Raw genomic sequence first — 21182 nt, forward strand, 5'->3', positions numbered from 1 at the left:
TTATCCATGACTCACAGGAGGAGGTGATATTTCTAACAATAGCCTTGAGGTAGTGAGCTCCCCATCTCTGGGAGTGTGTAAATGGGAAGGGCACTTGTCAGAGGTGGTCTGGGGAGGGGGTGTCCCAACCCAAGGGTGCCTGAGGAGGGGCACAGATCACAGGAGGATGGGCTAACAGGATTAGAACTTAGTGGTCTGTTGGGAGTTGTTCATGGGGAAGGTGGGTTTAGGGGGTCAGGACTGGGATGTCTCAGGGCACGCATCACAGGAGGTGAGTTAGGTCAGCCTGTGGGGCGAGGTGTCCGGGAGTGGATGGGGCAGGCCCTGGAGGAAGGACAGGACAGAGCCGGCTGTAGCAGAGGCTTTACTGCCCCCACGCCCTCCCCAGCTCTGCCCTGGTCAGTAGCATTTGCGGTACACAATATAGGGACCCTGTTCCTCGTACTGCTCCCGCAGGACCCAGCAGGACTGGAAGGCGCGCAGGGAGGCCAGGATGGAGCCCCCGATCCACACGGAGAAATTCCTGGTGGGCTGGGCAGCCACCACCACGTCGGTCTCGGCTGGCAGAGCGCGCAGCAGCTCTGCCCGGAAGCGACCCTCGAAGCCGGCGAAGAGTGAGGACCCCCCGCAGAGAAGCACGTTCTGGGCCAAGTCCGCGCGCATCTCCAGGGACAACTTGCGGAGGCTCTGCTTGGCCATGGTGCAGAGGCCGACAGGGGACAGCCCCGGGACCTCTGGGGGGTTGAACAGCAGCTCCGGACACTGGAACAGCTCCTTGCCCAGGGTGACCGTGCGCCCGTCGGGCAGCTTCAGAGTCCGCTTGTACTCCTGCTCCGGCCGGGCCTGCTCCTTCTGGAAGTCAGAGGCCACGTAGCAATAGTGGTGCTTAATGTTCTCCACTAGGTCCAGGTCCTGCTGTCCCAGGGGCAGGCCGGCCTGGAGCAGCATCTCCGCCAGGAAGGCGGTCAGGTGGTTGCCCGCCAGGTCCAGACGCTCCGTGGCGTGGAGCAGGTTGTAGCCCTGGAAGACGGGCACTGTGTAGGAGACCCCATGTCCCGTGTCCACCACCAGCCCGCTGACACGCCCATGGGCGTAGACAGACAGCACCGACTGCGATGCCACGTACATGGCTGGGGAGCGCAGTGACTCGAAGGCCACCTCCACTAGCTTCTCGCGGTTGGTGGCCGGGCTGAAGGGTGGGTCGGAGAACAGCAGCGGGTGGTCGTGGGTGGCCACTCGGAGGTCGTGCTCCAGCAGGTGGCGCCAGATGAGCTCTGCGGCATCCCAGTCCACGACGATGCCGCTGCGCAGGGGTTGCACCAGCGTCAGCTCCGGGCGCACGCGGGCTGCCTCGCCGATGAACGTCTGCAGCCCGGACTGCCCCGAGGTGGCGAGTTTCTTAGGCTGGCAGCCCAGGATGGTGGCCACGATGTAGGTGGGGCTGGCCTGCCCAGCAAAACCTACCTTACAGGTGCCTGTGCCCATGTCAATAACCACCGCGCTGGTCTTTGGTGGCAGCCTGTCGGCCACCATGCCAGGGGAGTCCCGCTGCAGGAGCTTGTTCACTACGTTGGGACTGGGGTTTGGGCCGGGCCTGGGGGCCTCCAGGGAGGACTGGGATTCCGAGGGCTTGGGGAGACTTACATCCATGGTTGCAGGACGCCAGGTGAGGGGGCTTTTCCTCTGGGGTTGGGGTTGTGGGGAGAAGAGGTTGAGGCCCGGCCAGTGGGGAGGGCAGGCAGAGAGGGGGAGGGGGCGGGCCCGCAATCTATGACGTCACGGTGCACCCTCAGTCTTCTTAAGACATCACAATGCAGCCAAGAGAATGGGTCCTTGCCTAGCCCTGCCTGCCCCAAGGCTGTCATCTCTTCTCCGAAGAGCCAAATTTGGAGGAGGAGATGAGCGTCTCAGAGCAGGGCCCTCTTAACACATTTCTGCCGGATGCGCTAGAAGCTAATATGGTGGCACCTGGTTTTTGAGAAAAGACAAGCTTTTTGTTGCAAATCGACCCACTGGGAGCTAGGAATCCAGCTCAAGTCTGTTTCTCGGCTGGCTTTAAGGCAGTAATTTTATTAGAAAAGTTTTGGGGCCGGGTGCTGTGGCTCACACCTGTAATCCCAGCACTTTGGGAGGCTGAGGCAGGCGGATCACCTGAGGTCAGGGGTTCGAGACCAGCCTGACCAATATGGAGAAAGCCCATCTCTACTAAAAATACAAAAATTAGCCAGGCGTGGTGGCGCATGCCTGTATTCCCAGCTACTCGGAAGGCTGAAACAGGAGAATCGCTTGAACCTGGGAGGCGGAGGTTGTGGTGAGCTGAGATCACACCATTGCACTCCAGCCTGGGCAACAAGAGTGAAACTCCATCTCAAAAGAAAGAAAGAAAGAAAAGGTTTGGGTGGGGGTGGATTCTGGGATTAGCAGGTGATTGGTGGAAGGAAAGGGAAAGTCTGGGAAGTCCTGGAGCATGCACAGGTGTCTTCATAGGCCGCATGTGCAAATTTACACAGAGTGAAACATGCAGGGGAAATTCATGGTGTGATGTCAGCAAGCTCTTTCTGCATCGACTCCAGTTGGCTATATTGGTTCCAGCAGATTTCTGCCAGTTAAAACCTCACAAGTGGGGCCGGGCATGGTGGCTCACACCTGTAATCCCAGCACTTTGGGAGACTGAAGTGGGAGATCACCTGAGGTCAAGAGTTCGAGACCAGCCTGGCCAACATGGTGAAACCCGTCTCTACCAAAAAATACAAAAATTAGCCTGGCATGGTAATGCATGCCTGTGGTCCCAGCTACTGGGGAGGCTGAGGCAGGAGAATCACTTGAACCCAGGAGGTGGAGGTTGAAGTGAGCCAAGATCATGCCACTGCACTCCAGCCTGGGGGATGGAGTGAGACTCTGTCTCAAAAGAAAAATAAAATAAAAGAAAAAAAATTAGCCAGGCATGGTGGCACATGCCTGTAGTCCCAGCTACTAGGGAGGCTGAGGCAGGAGACTCTCTTGAATCCGGGAGGTGGAGGTTGCAGTGAGCCAAGATCACGCCACTGCACTCCAGCTTGTGTGACAGAGCGAGACTTGTCTCAAGACAAACAAACAAACAAAGAAACAAACAAAAAACCCTCATAAGTGGAAGGTGTTTCAGCAAGTTGTTTCTTTTTTGATCTGCCATTCTGCAAACTCAAACATTTCTTTCAGGCATGGTTTCGGTAAAGCCATGCAAAACTGGTTTCTGTAACTCTTTGGGCCATGCTTTCAGGAAGACCCAGGAATCCTCCTCTGGGTACCTCGCCATGAAGCTATTTACAGTGTAGTGGCAGAGAGCTTGCCACAGGCCTCCCTACAATATTAGAATATTCCTCCTCAGAATATTAATCAGAAGGCGGCAGGCTAGCATGACTTCCTGGTTTCCAAATGGAGACAGAAGCCAGCCTTGTTTGGGAATGGAGAGAGGCAGGGAGAGAGAGACAGGAACACCCCTGTCCTGGATTCTTTGCTTCCTCTGCTATGTTTACTGCCTGGATCATTCTCCCTGTCCCATTCCTGCCAAGAAGGAATTTGCCTCTTCAAATCTCAGTCTGATGCCACCTCCTCCTGGAAGCCAACCCTGATTTCTACTCTGTACTCCAACTAGATGGGGGATGGGGGAAGTCTGCCTTCTCTCCAGGGGTTCTTTTCTGCTTCCTCCTGGCAGGAGAGGGGCTCAGTGAGATACAAGAAGGGGCTTTCACTATAGATAAAAGGGGAGAGGGTGGATTTGGGAGGAAGGAATTGTCTCAACAATAAATAGCACGCTTCAAAATGCATTAGGAGAGTTGCTTCAAGACCGTGGCTGTTTTTGGTGGTATGTATCGGGTATCACCTGTTAGTTAAAGCAAATAAAAACGTTTTTCTCAGTGTATGTTCATGCATGTGGTGTTAGAAATCACCAGGAATAGTGCTAGTGAAAGTCTTATGGACATCTAAATGAAAGAGGTTTAATTTTCTAGTTGTGCCTAGATTTATTACTCTGCCAGATTGGGGTTTATTGAGCATTTTAATTAATTATTGATTTAGTTAATTACTGGTATGTGTGGTCTAGTCCATGCTTTTGGAAATACTTACTCAACTATTTATTGAGTGGCTGTTTTTTGGACTGTTCGCAACAACCAGAAATACACTAAGTGATAACACTTTATTGTTTTGAATTTTTTTTTGAGACTGGGTCTTGCTGTATTGTCCAGGCTGGAGTGCAGTGGTGCAATCACTGCTCACTGCAGCCTCCTCAACCTCATGGTCTCAAGCAATCCTCCCACTTCAGCCTCCAAGGTAGCTGGGACTATAGGCATGTGCTACTATCCCCGGATATGTCTTTAATTTTTTGTAGAAATGAGGTCTTGCTATGTTGCCCAGGCTGATCTTGAACTCCTGGGCTCAAGCGATCCTCCTGCCTTAACCTCCCAAAGTGCTGGGATGACAGGTGTGAGCCACCATGCCTGGCCTTTCTTCATTTTCTAATTTTAAAACGTGGCAACTTCTTACGGCAACTTTATGACTTAGGAATGGGTACTATGTCTATTTTTTTTTGATGGAAAATAAGCTCAGAGAGGCCAAGTGATGGTCCAAAGTCACAACTGGCATGAGACAGAGGCAGGAGTTGAGCCTACATCTTTGACTTACTTCAGTGGCTGACTGTGAGTCTGGGAAATTGTGAAATCTAAGATCCACCCAAAACAGCCAGGCATGGTGGCTCACATCTGTAGTCCGAGATACTAGGGATGCTGAGGTGGGAGGATCACTTGAGCCCAGGAGTTGGAGGCTGCAGTGAGCCAAGATCACACCACTGCACCCAGCCTGGGTGACAGAGCGAGATCCTGTCTCAAGGAACAAACAAACATACAAACAAACAAGAAAAACCCACTAAAAATAGAACAGAAGCAAAGGTTGGGTCTCTCTGAGCCTCCATTTCCTCTCCTCTTGGATAAAATGAGGATACCGTGTCTGGCACTTAATAGATGCTAGCTTCTGAGATACTGAAGCAACAATACAGGAAAATATCGTGATTATAGGCAACAAAGCCATGATGTGCCTAAGGCCACAGATCCGGGGCCAGGCTTCTGGAATTTAAGCCCTGATTCCTCTGCTTAATAGCTGAGGCAAACTACTAACTGTGCCTCAGTCTCCCCATTTGCAAAATGAGAGTAATAATAGTGCCGCCTTCAAAGTGTAGCTATGAGGATGGACAAGTTATTATTTTCAAGTGTTTAGGTCAGTGGTTCACACATAGTAAGTGGTATGTGAGGGTTTGTTACATCACTGATAAGTACTGGCTGGACGCGGTGGCTCACGCCTGTAATCCCAGCACTTTGGGAGGCTGCGGTGGGTGGATCACCTGGAGGTCGGGAGTTGGAGACCAGTCTGACCATCATGGAGAAACCCCGTCTCTACTAAAAATACAAAAATTAGCTGGGCGTGGTGGCACATGCCTGTAATCCCGGCTACTCATGAGGCTGAGGCAGGATAATTGCTTGAATGCGGGAGGCGGAGGTTGCAGTGAGCCAAGATCGTGCCACTGCACTCCAGCCTGGGCAACCAGAATGAAACTCCATCTCAGAAAAAAGAAAAAAAAAAAAAAGAAAAAAGATAAGTACTGTGGTCTTTGTGTGTGTGAATGTCTGACAACTGGAACATCTGAGCAATTTGAAATGGAGTCGGGAATTTAAATGGGCATTTATCTAGCAACGGCATCTCTTGCACACACATCAGGCAGATTTCAGATACATGCAGTTGATTTACTTGAAGGCTGCATAGGCCAGATGATTTTTTCATCCAGTCTGGGATCTCCGAGAGGTAAGAGGTACAGTCTCCTGCCTGCCAGCAGGGAGTAACCAAGACCCCATCTCTACAAAAAATAATAATACCAAAAAAACAAAAAAGAAAGAAAAATTAGCTGGACATAGTGGTGCACATCTGTAATCCCAGCTACTCAAGAGGCTGAGGCTGGAGGATTCTTGATCCCAGGAGGTCGAGGCTGCAGTGAGCTATGATTGCACCACTGCACTCCAGCCTGGGCAACAGAGCGAGGAACTGTCTTAAAAAGAAATCTTCCGGCCGGGTGCAGTGGCTCACGCCTGTAATCCCAGCACTTTGGGAGGCTGAGGCGGGTGGATTACGAGCTCAGGAGATCGAGACCATCCTGGCTAACACGGTGAAACCCCATCTCTACTAAAAAAAAAAAAATACAAAAAATTAGCCAGGCGTGGTGGCGGGTGCCTGTAATTCCAGCTACTCGGGAGGCTGAGGCAGGAGAATGGCATCAACCCTGGAGGCGGAGCTTGCAGTGGGCCGAGATCGCGCCACTGCACTCCAGCCTGGGCGACAGAGCGAGATTCCGTCTCGAAAAAAAAAAAAATCTTCCTAGGTCAGCCTGCTGTGCATTTAGTGCCGAGAACCACCGATTTCTTGAGCAGTCTTGCCACAAACCCTGGAGAACAAAAAGGAATTCTGTATTCATCGTCTTTTTATTCTGTTCTTTCGAGGCAAAAGAAATGCTGTATTCACCTTCTTTTTATTCTGTTCTTTCGAGGCTGGGGCATTTTGGAGCCTTGCTGAGCCTTGCAGAGACTGCTCCTCCTGACTACCCAATGCTTAGAGATAGTCAATAATTTGATTACAACTTCAGCTTTCCTGTGCAAACAAACAAATCCAGAGCCCATACTCCCCACCCATCTCCTCTGTCAGGCTCTTGCACTCCACTCCACTCTCCTCTTGCCCCAGTCACCCCAGATAACCAGGGACAGCTCCCACACCCCAGAGCCTACTGAAATGATTCATATTAGCCAATTCTAAGCCCGCTCACCCTGCCTTGCCTGTTCCTTCCTGGGGAAACCACAATAAAATCTCTTGCCCACAGTTTCTCTCACTCACTTTGCTTCCTGACCACCTATGGTGCTTTCCCCGTGTCCCGCCCCCGCCACCCACCCCCCACACACTGCCCCCGGCCCTATGGCATGGTGTGCCTCCTCCTCTTAGAAACTGTAGTAAGTTATCTTTCAATTGCAATCATCTCCCAGTCTGTTGGCCTTGCCATATCTGCATAATAATAAAACCTACATTTAATTTTTTTTTTTTTAAGACAGAGTCTCTCTCGTCACCCAGGCTGGAGTGCAGTGGCGTGATCTCGGCTCACTGCAACCTCTGCCTCCTGGATTCAAGCAATTCTCATGCCTCAGCCTCCCAGGTAGCTGAGATTACAGACACCCGCCACCACGCCCAGCTAATTTTCATATTTTTGGTAGAGATAGGATTTCTCCATGTTGGCCAGGCTGGTCTTGAACTCCTGACCTCAGGTGATCTGCTCACCTCAGCCCCCAAAGTGCTGGGATTACAGACACACGCCACCATGCCCAGCCTAATTTTTGTATTTTTAGTAGAGACGGGGTTTCTCCATGTTGGCCAGGCTGGTCTCGAACTCCTGGCCTCAAGCGATCCACCTGCCTTGGCCTCCTAAAGTGCTGGGATTACAGGCATGAGCCACCGCGCCCCACCAAAACCTACATTTAAAACAGAAGCCTTCACTCATTCTTCTTACTTGAAATGCTCAGCGATGTTTAATTATCCAACACTTCTTGGATATTCTCGGCAAACCTCCTTCCTTCATTCCTGCTGTTGATTAAAACCGAAACTAACAGTTTTCTCATGCTCTCCTGGGGCCAATTTTAGATATAGAGCACCTGACTCCCACTGCAATTAATTTTTTTCTCTGCAGTTGAAACGGGAGGTTGGAAGAGGATTTGAATGTAATGCCTTTATCCCTTGACAGTAGCTCAATACTGCTTGAGTGAAGATGGTGCTAGTGGGTTAAGCACTTGGAAACAGTTCTTATCTCAGACATGCAACCACAAGCCCTCATCGTTTGTGCCTTCCAGCTCCTGTTTTGTCTGGGTTTACAAAAGTGATTTTAGGCCGGGCGCGGTGGCTCATGCCTGTAATCCCAGTACTTTGGGAGGCTGAGGCAGGCAGATCACTTGAGGTCAGGAGTTTGAGACCAGCCTGACCAACATGGTGAAACCCCGTCTCTACTAAAAATACAAAAAAATTAGCTGGATGTGGTGGTGCCTGCCTGTAGTCCCAGCTACTCCAGAGGTTGAGGCAGGAGAATGGCTTGAACCTGGGAGGCGGAGGTTGCAGTGAGCTGAGATCATGCCACTGCACTACAGCCTGGGCAACAGAGTGAGACTTTGTCCTGAATAAAACACACACAAAACAAACAAACAACAAAAAAAGTGATTTTATCCTGGTGTTCCCTGAAAGGGCTAAATATGCAAAGTGGGCCCCGAATGCTGAAAGACCTGAGAACCAAAGAATGAGGCAGACAAATCCAGTCTGTAGGTAAAGATTGTTTGATTGGGGAAAATTACAGACAGAAGCGTGGTCTTGCGTGGCTGCAAGACAGGTAGGTCTCTGCACTGTTACTCCTGAGACCCAAGGTTAATACCATAGAGAAAGACTATATCTGCTCAAGCAAGACAAAGAAAGGCAGCCCTCCAAAAAAGGCAGGAGAACTACATGCATCATAGCTTATAATTTGTGCTATAGTGACATCAAAGTTGACATGTTCTTACACAAAGGACAGTATTAAATGAAGTTCTGATGGGTGTCTCTCACTGAGTATGCTCATGGGAATGCCTTGGTGGGCTCAGAACAAGGTCAGGAAAGACATGTGACTTTTACTTTTGTGCAAAAAAACAGGATATGTAGGACTGTGCAATGCTGGAGGCTGTCTTCCCAGACTACGGATAAAATACCTGGGAATTTCACAGTATCATTCTTTTTTTTTTTTTTTTTTCGTTTTTGAGACAGAGTCTCACTCTGTCACCCAGGCTGGAGTGCAGCGGCACCATCTTGGTTCACTGCAACGTCTGCCTCCCGGGTTCAAGCGATGATCATGCCTCAGCCTCCCGAGTAGCTGGATTACAGGCACCTGCCAGCACGCCCGGCTAATTTTTGTATTTTTAGTAGAGAACAGGTTTCGCCATGTTAACCAGGCTGGTCTCAAACTCCTGACCTCAGGAGATCCGCGCCCAGCCTTCACAGTATCTCTCGACCTCAAGTCCACAGCAGTGTGTATTTTGGGGAAAGGCAGGGATTCAGACGTGATACAGACAGTTCCACCCTCATGTGTGTGTCCTCCTATCACCTGTGTTCAGGTGTTGTTGGTATCAGCAGTGAGTTTTGGATAGTTGTGTTGGTAAGAGACTGAATCTTTTTCTCCCCAAAGCAGCATTCTCGGTTGGTGTGTGGAAGTTGCAGATACCAGATGTGGAGACAAAAGTGATTCTATCTCGGTTGATAATCTGCTGGGTTGACTTCTGATTAGCCTCAGTTCCATGAATGCTTCCTGCTCCCTACCTTCTTTCTTTATTTATTTTGAGAGAGAATCTTGCTCTTGTCACCTAGGCTGGAGTGCAATGGCACAATCCTGGCTCAGTGCAACCTCTGCCTCCTGGGTTGAAGCGATTCCCCTGCCTCAGCCACCTGAGCACCTGGGATTACAGTTGCCTGCCCCCGCGTCTGGCTAATTTTTGTATTTTTAGTAGAGACACGGTTTTGCCATGTTGGCCAGGCTGGTCTTGAACTCCTGGCCTCAAGTGATCCACACGCCTCGGCTTCCCAAATTGTTGGGATTACAGGCATGAGTCACCGTGCCCTGCCTCTACTTTATTTAATACTGTCCTTAGTGTAAGAACATGTCAACCTTGATGTCACTATAGCACAAATTATAAGCTATGACACATGTAGTTCTCTTGCCTTTTTTGGAGGGCTGCCTTTCTTTGTCTTGCTTGAGCAGATATAGTCTTTCTCTATGGTATATAAACCTTGAGTCTGGGGAATAACAGTGCAGAGACCTACCTGTCTTGCAGCCGCGCAAGACCACGCTTCTGTCTGTAATTTCCCCCAATCAAACAATCTTTACCTACAGACTGGATTTGTCTGCCTCATTCTTTGGTTCTCAGGTCTTTCAGCATTCGGGGCCCACTTTGCATATTTAGCCCTTTCAGGGAACACCAGGATAAAATCACTTTTGTTAGACACAGAAAAAATAGGCCCCGGAAGACACCAAAGAGGAGGGCTTGTGGTTGCATGTCTGAGATAAGAACTGTTTCCAATAATTTCTAAAAACCCCACAAGAAATTTCTTCCTGTCCTTCACACATCACCTGCATTGCAGACTTGCATGTTTTACATGTATGCATATATTTCTATGACAACATTTATCACCAGGCATTCTTTAGGAGTGTAGTAATTCAGAGAAGGTGCTCTTGGAAGGACGTTTGCCCGGTAATGGCATCTCCACTAACGAACTGATAACAACTCTGGCTTTGAGCCTCTGGAACCAATCAACTCTGTTTCCAAGCAGCTTACAAGAACTTCTCCCTTTTCGCCTATAAGACCTTTCCTTTACCCTTCCCTCACTGGGAAGGGTATATATATATATATATATGAGAAGCTCATATATATATATGTGAGAAGCTCATATATATATATGTGAGAAGCTCATATATATATGTGAGAAGCTCATATATATATATGAGAAATTCATATATATGAGAAACTATATATTATGTATATATAGCTGTAACTATATCATATATATTATGTAATACATATTATATTATACATATTATTATATATTATTCTTATATACTTATATATAATATAATATATACAGTTATATATAATATATATGAGAAACTATATATTACATTATATATAATATATAGTTACATGGTTATTTATATAGTTTCTCATATATAGTTTACTTTTATATATAGTTTTCATATACATGTTTAGATACAACCATGTATAGTTTCTTATATAAACTATGTATATATATATAAGGTTATATCTATACATACATTATATATGTGAAAAGTATCTCCAAATATGTTGAATTTATTCAGGAATGGAAAAAGAGGATTATAATCCAGCGTGTCTATTTATATATCTTATATTTATATATGAGAAACTATATATAAATATATATTTATATGAGAAAAATAATATATATTTATATACATGAAACATGATATATATTTGAAATATGATACATGATATATATTTTTTATTATTATACTTCAAGTTCTAGGGTACATGTGCACAACATGCAAGTTTGTTACATATGTATACATGTGCCATGTTGGTGTGCTGCACCCATTAACTCGTCATTTACACCAGGTATATCTCCCAGTGCTATCCCTCTCCCCTCCCCCCACCACATGACAGGCCCTGGTGTGTGGTGCTCCCTACCCTGTGTCCAAGTGTTCTCATTGTTCAGTTCCCACCTATGAGTGAGAACATACGGTGTTTGGTTTTCTGTCCTTGAGATAGTTTGCTCAGAATGATGGTTTCCAGCTCCATCCATGTCCCTACAAAAGACATGAACTCATCCTCTCTTATGGCTGCATAGTATTCCATGACGTATATGTGCCACATTTTCTTAATCCAGTGTATCATTGATGGACATTTGGGTTGGTTCCAAGTCTTTGCTATTGTGAATAGTGCTGCAATAAACATACGTGTACATGTGTCTTTATAGCAGCATGATTTATAATCCTTTGGGTATATACCCAGCAATGGGATGGCTGGGTGAAATGGTATTTCTAGTTCTAGATCCTTGAGGAATCGCCACACTGTTGTCCACAATGGTTGAACTAGTTTACAGTCCCACCAACAGTGTAAAAGTGTTCCTATTTCTCCACATCCTCTCCAGCACCTGTTGTTTCCTGACTTTTTAATGATTGCCATTCTAACTGGTGTGTGAGATGGTATCTCATCGTGGTTTTGATTTGCATTTCTCTGATGGCCAGTGATGATGAGCATTTTTTCATGTGTCTGTTGGCTGCATAAATGTATTCTTTTGAGAAGTATCTGCTCATATCCTTTGCCTACTTTTGATGGGGTTGTTTGTTTTTTTCTTGTAAATTTGTTTAAGTTCTTTGTAGATTCTGGATATTAGCCCTTTGTCAGATGGGTAGATTGCAAAAATTTTCTCCCATTCTGTAGGTTGCCCGTTTACTCTGATGGTAGTTTCTTTTGCTGTGCAGAAGCTCTTTAGTTTAATTAGATCCCATTTCTCAATTTTGGCTTTTGTTGCCGTTGCTTTTGGTGTTTTAGACATGAAGTCCTTGCCCATGCCTACGTCCTGAATGGTATTGCCTAGGTTTTCTTCTAGGGTTTTTATGGTTTTAGATGTGACATTTAAGTGTTTAATTCATCTTGAATTAATTTTTGTATAAGGTGTAAGGAAGGGATCCAGTTTCAGCTTTCTACATATGGCTAGCCAGTTTAAATATATATATCAGTTTAAATATAAATAATATATTTTATATACATGAAATATGATATATATTTGATATATGATACATGATATATATTTGATATACGAGATTATTTACATATATGAGAAATGATATATATTATATTTAATGTATAAGCTTATGTGTTTATATATTTATATAACAATACAAATATATATAATATAAATATATATTGAATATATTCTTGAATATAGTCCTATTTCTCATATATATGAGAAACTCTATCTATCTATCTATAAGGTTATATATATATATATTAAGTTGCAAAGTGTTAAAGAACAGGGCATGGGGATCCATTCTTGGTCAGGTCGTCGTCATGGAGAAATAACTAATCACATTAACCTTCTTTTGACCTCTTCTTTCACTAGAGTGTTAGGATTTGGGCATTGTTAGGTTATTCGGAGCCCTGGTTTGAATTCCTAAACCCCAGAATTGTGTTTCCCGCTAACGCAGGGGTTGGATCATCCGTATATGGAGCCATTAACCACACACAACAGCTAGGGATGGTGAGAGAGCCCCAGCTTTCCTCACCCTGTTGAAGGAAGCATGTCTTGGAGTTGTTCATCTCTTCTGCACCTTTGCTTCTCTTTCCAGGACTTGATATCTGCCTTTAACAGGTTCCTGCCCTTTCAGGTTAAATGCCGATTCCTGGGACTTAACCCCAGGATATATTGGCTGATTTGGCTTGACGCTTAGCACTTCTGGGTATGAATAGCACCGTGGGTGACATTGGAAAGCAGCAGAGGCTTTCTCAGCCCTGAGATCAACTTCAGTTCTGACCTGCTTGGGAAAAGGGTATGAGATGCTGCAGTAAAAGAGAAACATCTTCCTCAAAAGATAAGCTGAAGTTGGCCAGGTGCCGTGGCTCATGCCTGTAATCCCATCACTTTGGGAGGCTGAGGCGGGCGGATTACCTGAGGTCAGGAGTTTGAGACTGGCCTGGCCAATGTGGGGAAACCCCCGTCTGTACTAAAAATACAAAAATAAGCCTGGCATGGTGACACATGCCTGTAATCCCAGCTACTCGGGAGGCTGAGGCAGGAGAATCGCTCGAACCTGGGAGGTGGAGGTTGCAGTGAGCCGAGATCACGCCACTGCACTCCAGCCTGGGAGACAAGAGTGAGACTCCGACTCAAAAAAAAAAAAAAAAAAAAAAAAGATAAGCTGAAGTCAAAACCACAATGAGATGCCACCTTATCCTCATTAGGATGTCTACTGTAAAAAACTCCCCCAAACCAAAAAAAAACAAGTGCTGGCAAATATGTGGAGAAATGGAAACCCTTGTGCATATTGGTGGAAATAGAAAATGCTGCAAATATGATGGAAAATGTATGGTGGTTTCTCAAAAATTTAAAAATAGAATTACCATATGATCCAGCAATTTCACTTCTGGGTATATACCCAAAAGAATTGGAAGCAGGATCTTAAGGAGATGTTTGTTTACCTATGTTCATAACAGCATTATTCACAGTAGCCAAAGTGTGGAAGAAACCCAAATGTCCACTGATAGATAAAAGAATAAAGAGGCGGGGCACAGTGGCTCACGCCTGTAATCCCAGCACTTTGAGAGGCCAAGGCGGGCAAATCACCTGAGGTCAGGAGTTTGATACCAGCCTGGCCAACATGGTGAAACTCTGTCTGTACTAAAAATACAAAAATTAGCTGGGTGTGGTGGCGGGTGCCTGTAATCCCAGCTACTCGGGAGGCTGACGCAGGAGAATGGCTTGAACCCGGGAGATGGGGATTGCAGTGAGCCAAGATTGGCCATTGCACTCCAGCCTGGGTGACAGAGTGAGACTTTCTCAAAAAAAAAAAAAAAAGGATAAAGAAATGTGCCATACTTATACAGTGAAATATTATTCAGCCTTAAAAAAGAAGGAAATTCTGCTCATGCAAAGCCATTGAATAAATCTTGAGGACGTCATGCAAACTGAAATAAGCTAGTCACAAAAAGTCAAATACTGTATGATTCCACTTATATGAGTTATCTACACTTATACGAGTTTTATGAGGTCAAACTCATAAAACAGAATGTTGAATAGGAGGTGCCAGAGGCTGGAGTTGGGGAGGTGAATAGGGAGTTATTTAATGAGTACAGAGTTTCAGTTTTGCAAGATGGAAAAGTTCCGGAGATTTGTGGCTCAACAACATAAATATAGTTAATATTACTGAACTGCACATTTACAGATGGTTATGATGGTAAATTTTATGTTTGTGTACTTTACTATTTGAAAAATAATCTGAGAAAGAAGAAAATGTTAACAGGCCAGAGGCAAGGTAGAAGTGGATTGCTTACAAGCCTCACAGATAATGACAGTAGCAGGGTATGGTGGTGTGCACCTGTAGTCCTAGCTACTCAGGAAGCTAAGGTTGAAGGACCGCTTGATCCCAGCAGTTTGAATCCAGACTGGGCAACATAGCAAGACCCCATCTCTAAAAAAAGATAGTGATAATATCAAACACTGTTACAGCCTCAATGTTCCTAGTTACTTTCTGAGTGGGTTACAACTGTTAGCCCATTTAATCTTTATTCTCACATTACAGGGGAGGAAAACCAGGCACAGAGGTATTAAGCAGCTTGCCTGGAATCTAATAGCTTATGAGGGGTAGAATCAAATTTTCAACCCAAGAAGTCTGCTCCCAAGTCTGCATTCTTGACAAGTATGCTACACTTCCAGATACACACAATTGCAACATAAACCAAGTTGAACATTAATGGATTCTTTAAACAAGGTCAGGTGAATCTGTCAGGAAGAGTGTCAGGTGGGAGAAACTGGGATGGTCTTCGCTGAGAAGGTGGCATTGCAGGTAGTCTTTGATGGGCAGGCCCCATTTTGAAAGGTGCTGGCGATGGTGGGGTGGGTGAGTGGTAGAAGAAGAAGGTGTGAAGGAAGAGAAAGGAACTTTATTGCGTGTCTGTGATATTCAAGGCCCTTGAGGCTGTTATTTCTGCAAATACTTATGCTTTGGTGACACAATGGGGGTGTCCAAGATAAAAGACCTATAGTTTTCTTAAAGTGTCTTTTTCTGGTTGTAGTGTCAGGTAATTCTGGCTTTGTAAAATGAGTTTGGAAGTGTTCGCTCCTCTTCATTTTCTTTTTTAAAATAAGAGTTTGAGAAGGACTGACATTAATTCTTCTGTACATTTGTTTGGTAGAATTCATCAATAAAGCCATTTGGTCCTGGGCTTTTCTTGGTTATAAGGTTTTTGGTTACTGATTCAATCTCCTTACTAGTCATGTATCTATTCAGATTTTCTGCATCTTCATGATTCAGTCTTGGCAGGTCATGCATTTCCAGAAATTTATCCATTTCTCCTAGGTAATCCAATTTGTTGTCATATAATTGTTCATAGTATTCTCTTATGACACTTTTTATTTCTGTGACATCAGCTGTAATGTCTCTTCTTTCATTTCTGATTTTATTTATTAGCATCTTCTATCTTTTTTTTAGGTAGTCTAGCCAAAGTTTTGCCAGTTTTGTCCATCTTTTCAAAAAGCAACTTTTAGTTTCATTAATTTTTCTATTGTTTTTCTCTGTTTTATTTACTTCTTTTTTTTTTTTTTTGAGACGGAGTCTCACTTTGTCACACAGGCTGGAGTGCAGTGGCACAACCTCACCTCACTGCAATCTCCACCTCCTGGGTTCAAACCATTCTCGTGACTCAGCCTCCCGAGCAACTGGCATTACAGGCAGGTGCCTGCCACCACGCCCGGCTAATTTTTGTATTTTTAGTAGAGACAGGATTTTGCCATGGTGGTCAGGCTGGTCTTGAACTCCTGACCTCAGGTGATCTGCCTGCCTCGACCTCCCAAAGTGCTGGGATTACAGGCGTCAGCCACCGTGCTCATCCAGATTTTTTTTTTAAACCCCGGGCCGCACAGTGTGAGGAGGAACTGAGAGCGGCAGCCGTGCCTCCAGCCATCTCTGGCTGCATATCTAATTTATTTCTGCTCCAATCTCCATAATTTCCTTTCTTCTGCTAACTTTTGGCTTGTTTTTCTTTTTCTAGTTCTAGTTCCTTGAGGCTAAAGTTAGGTCATTTATTTGAGATTTTCCCTCATTTTTAAGGTAGGAATTTATCACTCTAAACTTTCTTCTTCATCTGCTTTTGTCATATTCCATAAATTTTAGTATTTTGTGTTCTCATTTTCATTGTCTCAAGATATTTTCTATGTTCCCTTTTGATTTATTCTCTCTTTTTTTTCTTTTTTGAGATGGAGTTTTGCTCTTGTTGCCCAGGCTGGAGTGCAGTGGCATGACCTCGGCTCACTGCAACCTCCCTCTCCTGGGTTCAAGTGATTCTTATGCCTCATCCTCCCAAGCAGCTGGGACTACAGGCACCCACCACCACACCCAACTAACTTTTTTTGTATTTAGTAGAGACGTGGTTTCACCATGTTGGTCAGGCTAGTCTCAAACTCCTGACCTCAGGTGATCCACCCACCTCAGCCTCCCAAAGTGCTGGGATTACAGGCATGAGCCACCTCACTCGGCCCTTTTTGGTTTATTCTTTGACCCATTGGTTTTTCGAAGGCGTATTGTTTAACTTCCACATATTTGTGAAATGTTCAGTTTTCTTTCTGCTACTGACTTCTAGTTTCATTGCATTGAGGTTGCAAAGGATACTTGATAATGATTTCCACCTTCTTAAATGTGTTACCTTGTGTTTTGTGAGATAACATCTGATCTATGCTGGAGAATGTCTCATGTGTACCTAAGAAGAATGTGTATCCTGCTATTGTTGGAGAGAATGTTCTGTATATGTCTGTTAGGTCCATTTGCTCTTTAGTATTGTTCAAGTGCTTTGTTTCCGTATTGATCTTTTGTCTGAATGTTCTATCCATTATTGAAAATGGAATGCTGAAATTCCCTACTCTTATTGTGTTGCTTTCTATTTATCTTTTCAGTTCTGTCAATGTTTGCTTCATATATTTGGGTGGTCTGGTGTTGAGTGCATATATATTTATACCTGTTATATCTTCTTGGATGAAGTGATGCTTTTATCATTATACAATGTTCTTGATTTTTCATTTAAAGTCTATTTTGTCTGATGCAAGTATGGCTATCTTTGCTGTGTCTTGGTTACTGTTTGCATGGAATATTTTTTTCTATCCTTTCATTTTCAGCCTATTGTGTTTCTTTAAAGCTAAAGTGGGTCTCTTGTAGACAGCAATACTTGAGTCTTAAAAAAATATGCTCAGCTACTGTATGTCTTTTGGTTGAAGAGTTTAATCCACTTACATTTAAAGTAACTATTGATAGGGAAGGACTTACTAGGGCAATTTTGTTCATTGTTTTCTGTCTTGTAGTTTTTCATCTCTTTTCCTCTCTTGCTTTCTTTGTATTTCATTGATTTTTTTTTATGGTAACATGTTTTTATTTTTTTTTCTCATTTTCTTTTGTGTATCTACTATAAGTATTTTCTTTGTGGCTAAAATGAAACTCCTATAAATATATTTATAACAACCTATTTTAGGCTGATAACTTCAATCACATATAAAAACTCTATACTTTTACTCCCCCCATATTTTATGTTATTGATGTTAAAAATTCCATCTTTTCTATATTGCATATTCATTAATATATTTTTGAAGTTATAGTTTTTTTTATATTTTTGTCTTAAGACTTCTATGCCAGAATGAATAGTGATTTAAACACTACTGTTGTAGCATTTTCACCTGATGGACCTTTTAGCATTTCTTGTAAGGTGGAACTAGTGGTAATGAACTCCCTCAACTTTTGATTATCTAGAAAAGTCTTCATCTATTCATTTTTGAAGGGTAGCTTTGCCAGATATAAGATTCTTGGTTGGCATTTTTTCTTTTAATCCTTTGAATATATCATCCTACTCCTTTCTGGGTTGCAAGATTTCTGCAGAGAAATCCTCTAATAGTTTTATGCAGATTCCCTTGTATGAAATGAGTTGCCTTTCTCTCACTGCTTTCAAAACTCTCTCGGTCTTTAGCTTTTGATAATTTGATTAGGTGTCTTGGTGTGGATTTCTTTGAGTTTATCCTAGTTGAAGTCTATTAGGCTACTTGAATCTGGATGTCCATGCCCTTTCTCAGGTTTGGAAAGTTTTTAGCCATTATTTCTTTAAAGAAACTATCTGCTATTTTTCTCTCTTTTTTCTAATACTCTCATGATGTGTATATTGTTCGGCGTGATGGTGTCGCATAATTCCCTTAAGGTTTCTTCACTCTTTTTCATTTTTTTTCCTTTTTGTTCCTCTGATTGGATACCTTCAAATGACCTGATTATTTCTTCTGCTTGATCAAGTCTACTATTGAACCCCTCTATTGAATTTTTTAGTTCAGTTAGTATATTCTTCAGCCCCATAAATACTATTTGGTTTAAAATATGTTTAAATCTCTTTATTGATATTTTAATTTTGTTCATGCATCATTTTCTTGAGCTCATAGAACACCTTTATGATGGCTATTTTGAACTCTTTTTCAGGTAATTTACATACCTCAATTCTTTAGAATTGGTTTCTGGAGATTTAGTTTTCTTTTTAGGGGACAATCTTTCCTTTTTTATTTGTGTTTCCTGACACTGTGTTGGTTTCTGTGCATTTGAGAAAGTTATGTCTTATAGTCTTTGCAGACTAGCTTCTTATAGAGCAAGAACTTCACCAATCAATCTATCTCTAGTCTGGGGACCTTTCAAGCCCTTTCTGTGGATGTGTCTTCTCTAGATGTGTGTGTGTAAATTCTCAGTGAAAGGTCACAAAGATCATACATTGTATGATTCTGTTTGCATGAAATATCCAGAATAGGTAAATTTATACTTAGAGAAATCAGACTGATGGTTGCCAGAGGCTGAGAGGGAAGGAATGGGGAATGAATGCTTAATGGATACAGAGGTTTCTTTGGTGATAAAAATGTTTTCAAGCTAGATAGAGTTGATGATTGTACAACATAGTGAATGTACTAAATGCCACTGAATTATAACCTTTAAAATAGCTAACTTTTATGTTATGCAAATTTCCTTATTATTTGTTTATTTTTTTTGAGATGGAGTCTCGCTCTGTCACCCAGGCTGGAGTACAGTGGTGCAATCTCGGCTCACTGCAACCTCTGCCTCCTGGGTTCAAGTGATTCTCCCATCTCAGCTTCCCAAGTAGCTGGGATTACAGGCACCCACCATCATGCAGGGCTAATTTTTGTATTTTTGTAGAGACGGGGTTTCACCATGTTGGCCAGGCTGGTCTTGAACTCCTGACCTCAGGTGATCTGCCTGCCTTGGCCTCCCAAAGTGCTGGGATTACAGGTGTGAGCCACCGTGCCCAGCCTGTGAATTTCATCTGAAAAAAATAATGTGTGTATTCACATGTATATAAAGAGATACAGCGATGGGCAAAAGACTAATAATTGCTGGAGGGTATGTGGGTGTTCATTCAACTCTTCTTTTAGTCTAAAATATTTTAAGTATGAGTTAGAAAAATGGAGATAAGACTTGGTGTTTAATTTTTTAGCCATTTCCATCATTTTCTGTTTATCTCTTCCGAAGGCAGAAAGTGATGGCTTATAAATTGTATAATGTCAGCATAAAAGATGAAATTAAGTCAATTCTTAAAAAAAACAACTAAAAGTGAGTAATTATAAAAATGCAGGTATCTTTCTGGTTAACTTTTTCCAGTAGAATGCCAAATCTCTTGGTGTTAATGCACAAAGTTTACAAAATGTGTGTTTCTTTGAATATAATGTTCTCTGGCCTATGGTTTTATGGGAAACGTTTATATTTACATCTAAATAAATACAAGATTGTTTTTTGAGACAGAGTCTCACTCTGTCACCTGGGCTGGAGGCGGCGATCATAGCTTACTGGAATCTTGAACTCCTGAGCTCAAGCAATCTTTGCCTCCCAATAAATACAAGATTTTAAGTCAAAGGATGTGAAGAAAAAGTGTCCCAAGTGATAACAAATGAGAGTGTGTGTCTCAGATATTGCTGGTGCTAAGACATGTTATCATAATGTCACACTCAGTGTGAAGCATTCTGTTTTTTTGAGTCAGAGTCTCCCTCTGTCACCCAGCCTGGAGCGCAGTGGTGTGATCTTAGCTCACTGCAACTTCTTTTTCCCAAGTTCAAGCGATTCTCCTGTCTCAGCCTCCTGAGTAGCTGGGATTACAGGTGCACACCACCACGCCCAACTAATTTTTGTATTTTCAGTAGAGACGGGGTTTCACCATGTTGGCCAGGCTGATCTTGAACTTCTGACTCCAAATGATCCACCCCGCCTCGGCCTTCCAAAGTGCTGGGATTGCAGGGGTGAGCTACCACTCCTGGCCCAGTGTGAAGCATTCTATACTGTTGTGCTCTTGTCCTGAGTTTATTTCCCCAAGGCTTTCTATATTTTGGCAAAAGCAAAGGTTAATGTTCTGCAATGAGTTTTCCAAAAGCTGAGAGAGTGAAAGAAGATCTTGGAAAAGGAAGCCATGAAAAGAAATATGACCTCATTTCAAGCCAATCATTTCATTTTTTGGTTAACAGGAAGCAGTATTTTAAATATTTCATATCCTAACATGATAGTTTGTTACGGATTACTGATACATAAGCCTTTTACTAGTTTCAGCTATATTCCAGGAAATTATTTGAGAATTTTGGGTTGATGTACAATACAGCCTTTTCACATTTGAAATAATAGAATATAGAGTCCCAGTGGACAATTTTGTGAGCATCTGCCTTTCAGAAACGGATAATTGACATTAAGCAGGAGTTACCTCTATCAAGACAATGAGTGTGGATGGCACACAGCAATGGCAAAAAATGGAGCTGAAATGCAGAGGATTAACATTAATCCTTTATTACTACTAATAATT

At 43.5% G+C, this 21182-nt stretch overlaps 1 protein-coding gene across 1 annotated transcript; it reads right to left on the minus strand.

The window, feature by feature from the left end:
- Positions 1–348: 348 nt before the first annotated feature.
- Positions 349–2899, minus strand: ACTL9 (actin like 9). Its single transcript, XM_002828593.5, has one exon. It carries the CDS (start codon positions 1648–1650, stop codon positions 400–402), a length of 1251 nt encoding a protein of 416 aa, XP_002828639.1. The 5' UTR covers positions 1651–2899; the 3' UTR covers positions 349–399.
- Positions 2900–21182: the final 18283 nt, after the last annotated feature.

Source organism: Pongo abelii, chromosome 20 (assembly GCF_028885655.2).
Source record: "Pongo abelii isolate AG06213 chromosome 20, NHGRI_mPonAbe1-v2.0_pri, whole genome shotgun sequence".
Taxonomy (NCBI): domain Eukaryota; kingdom Metazoa; phylum Chordata; class Mammalia; order Primates; family Hominidae; genus Pongo; species Pongo abelii.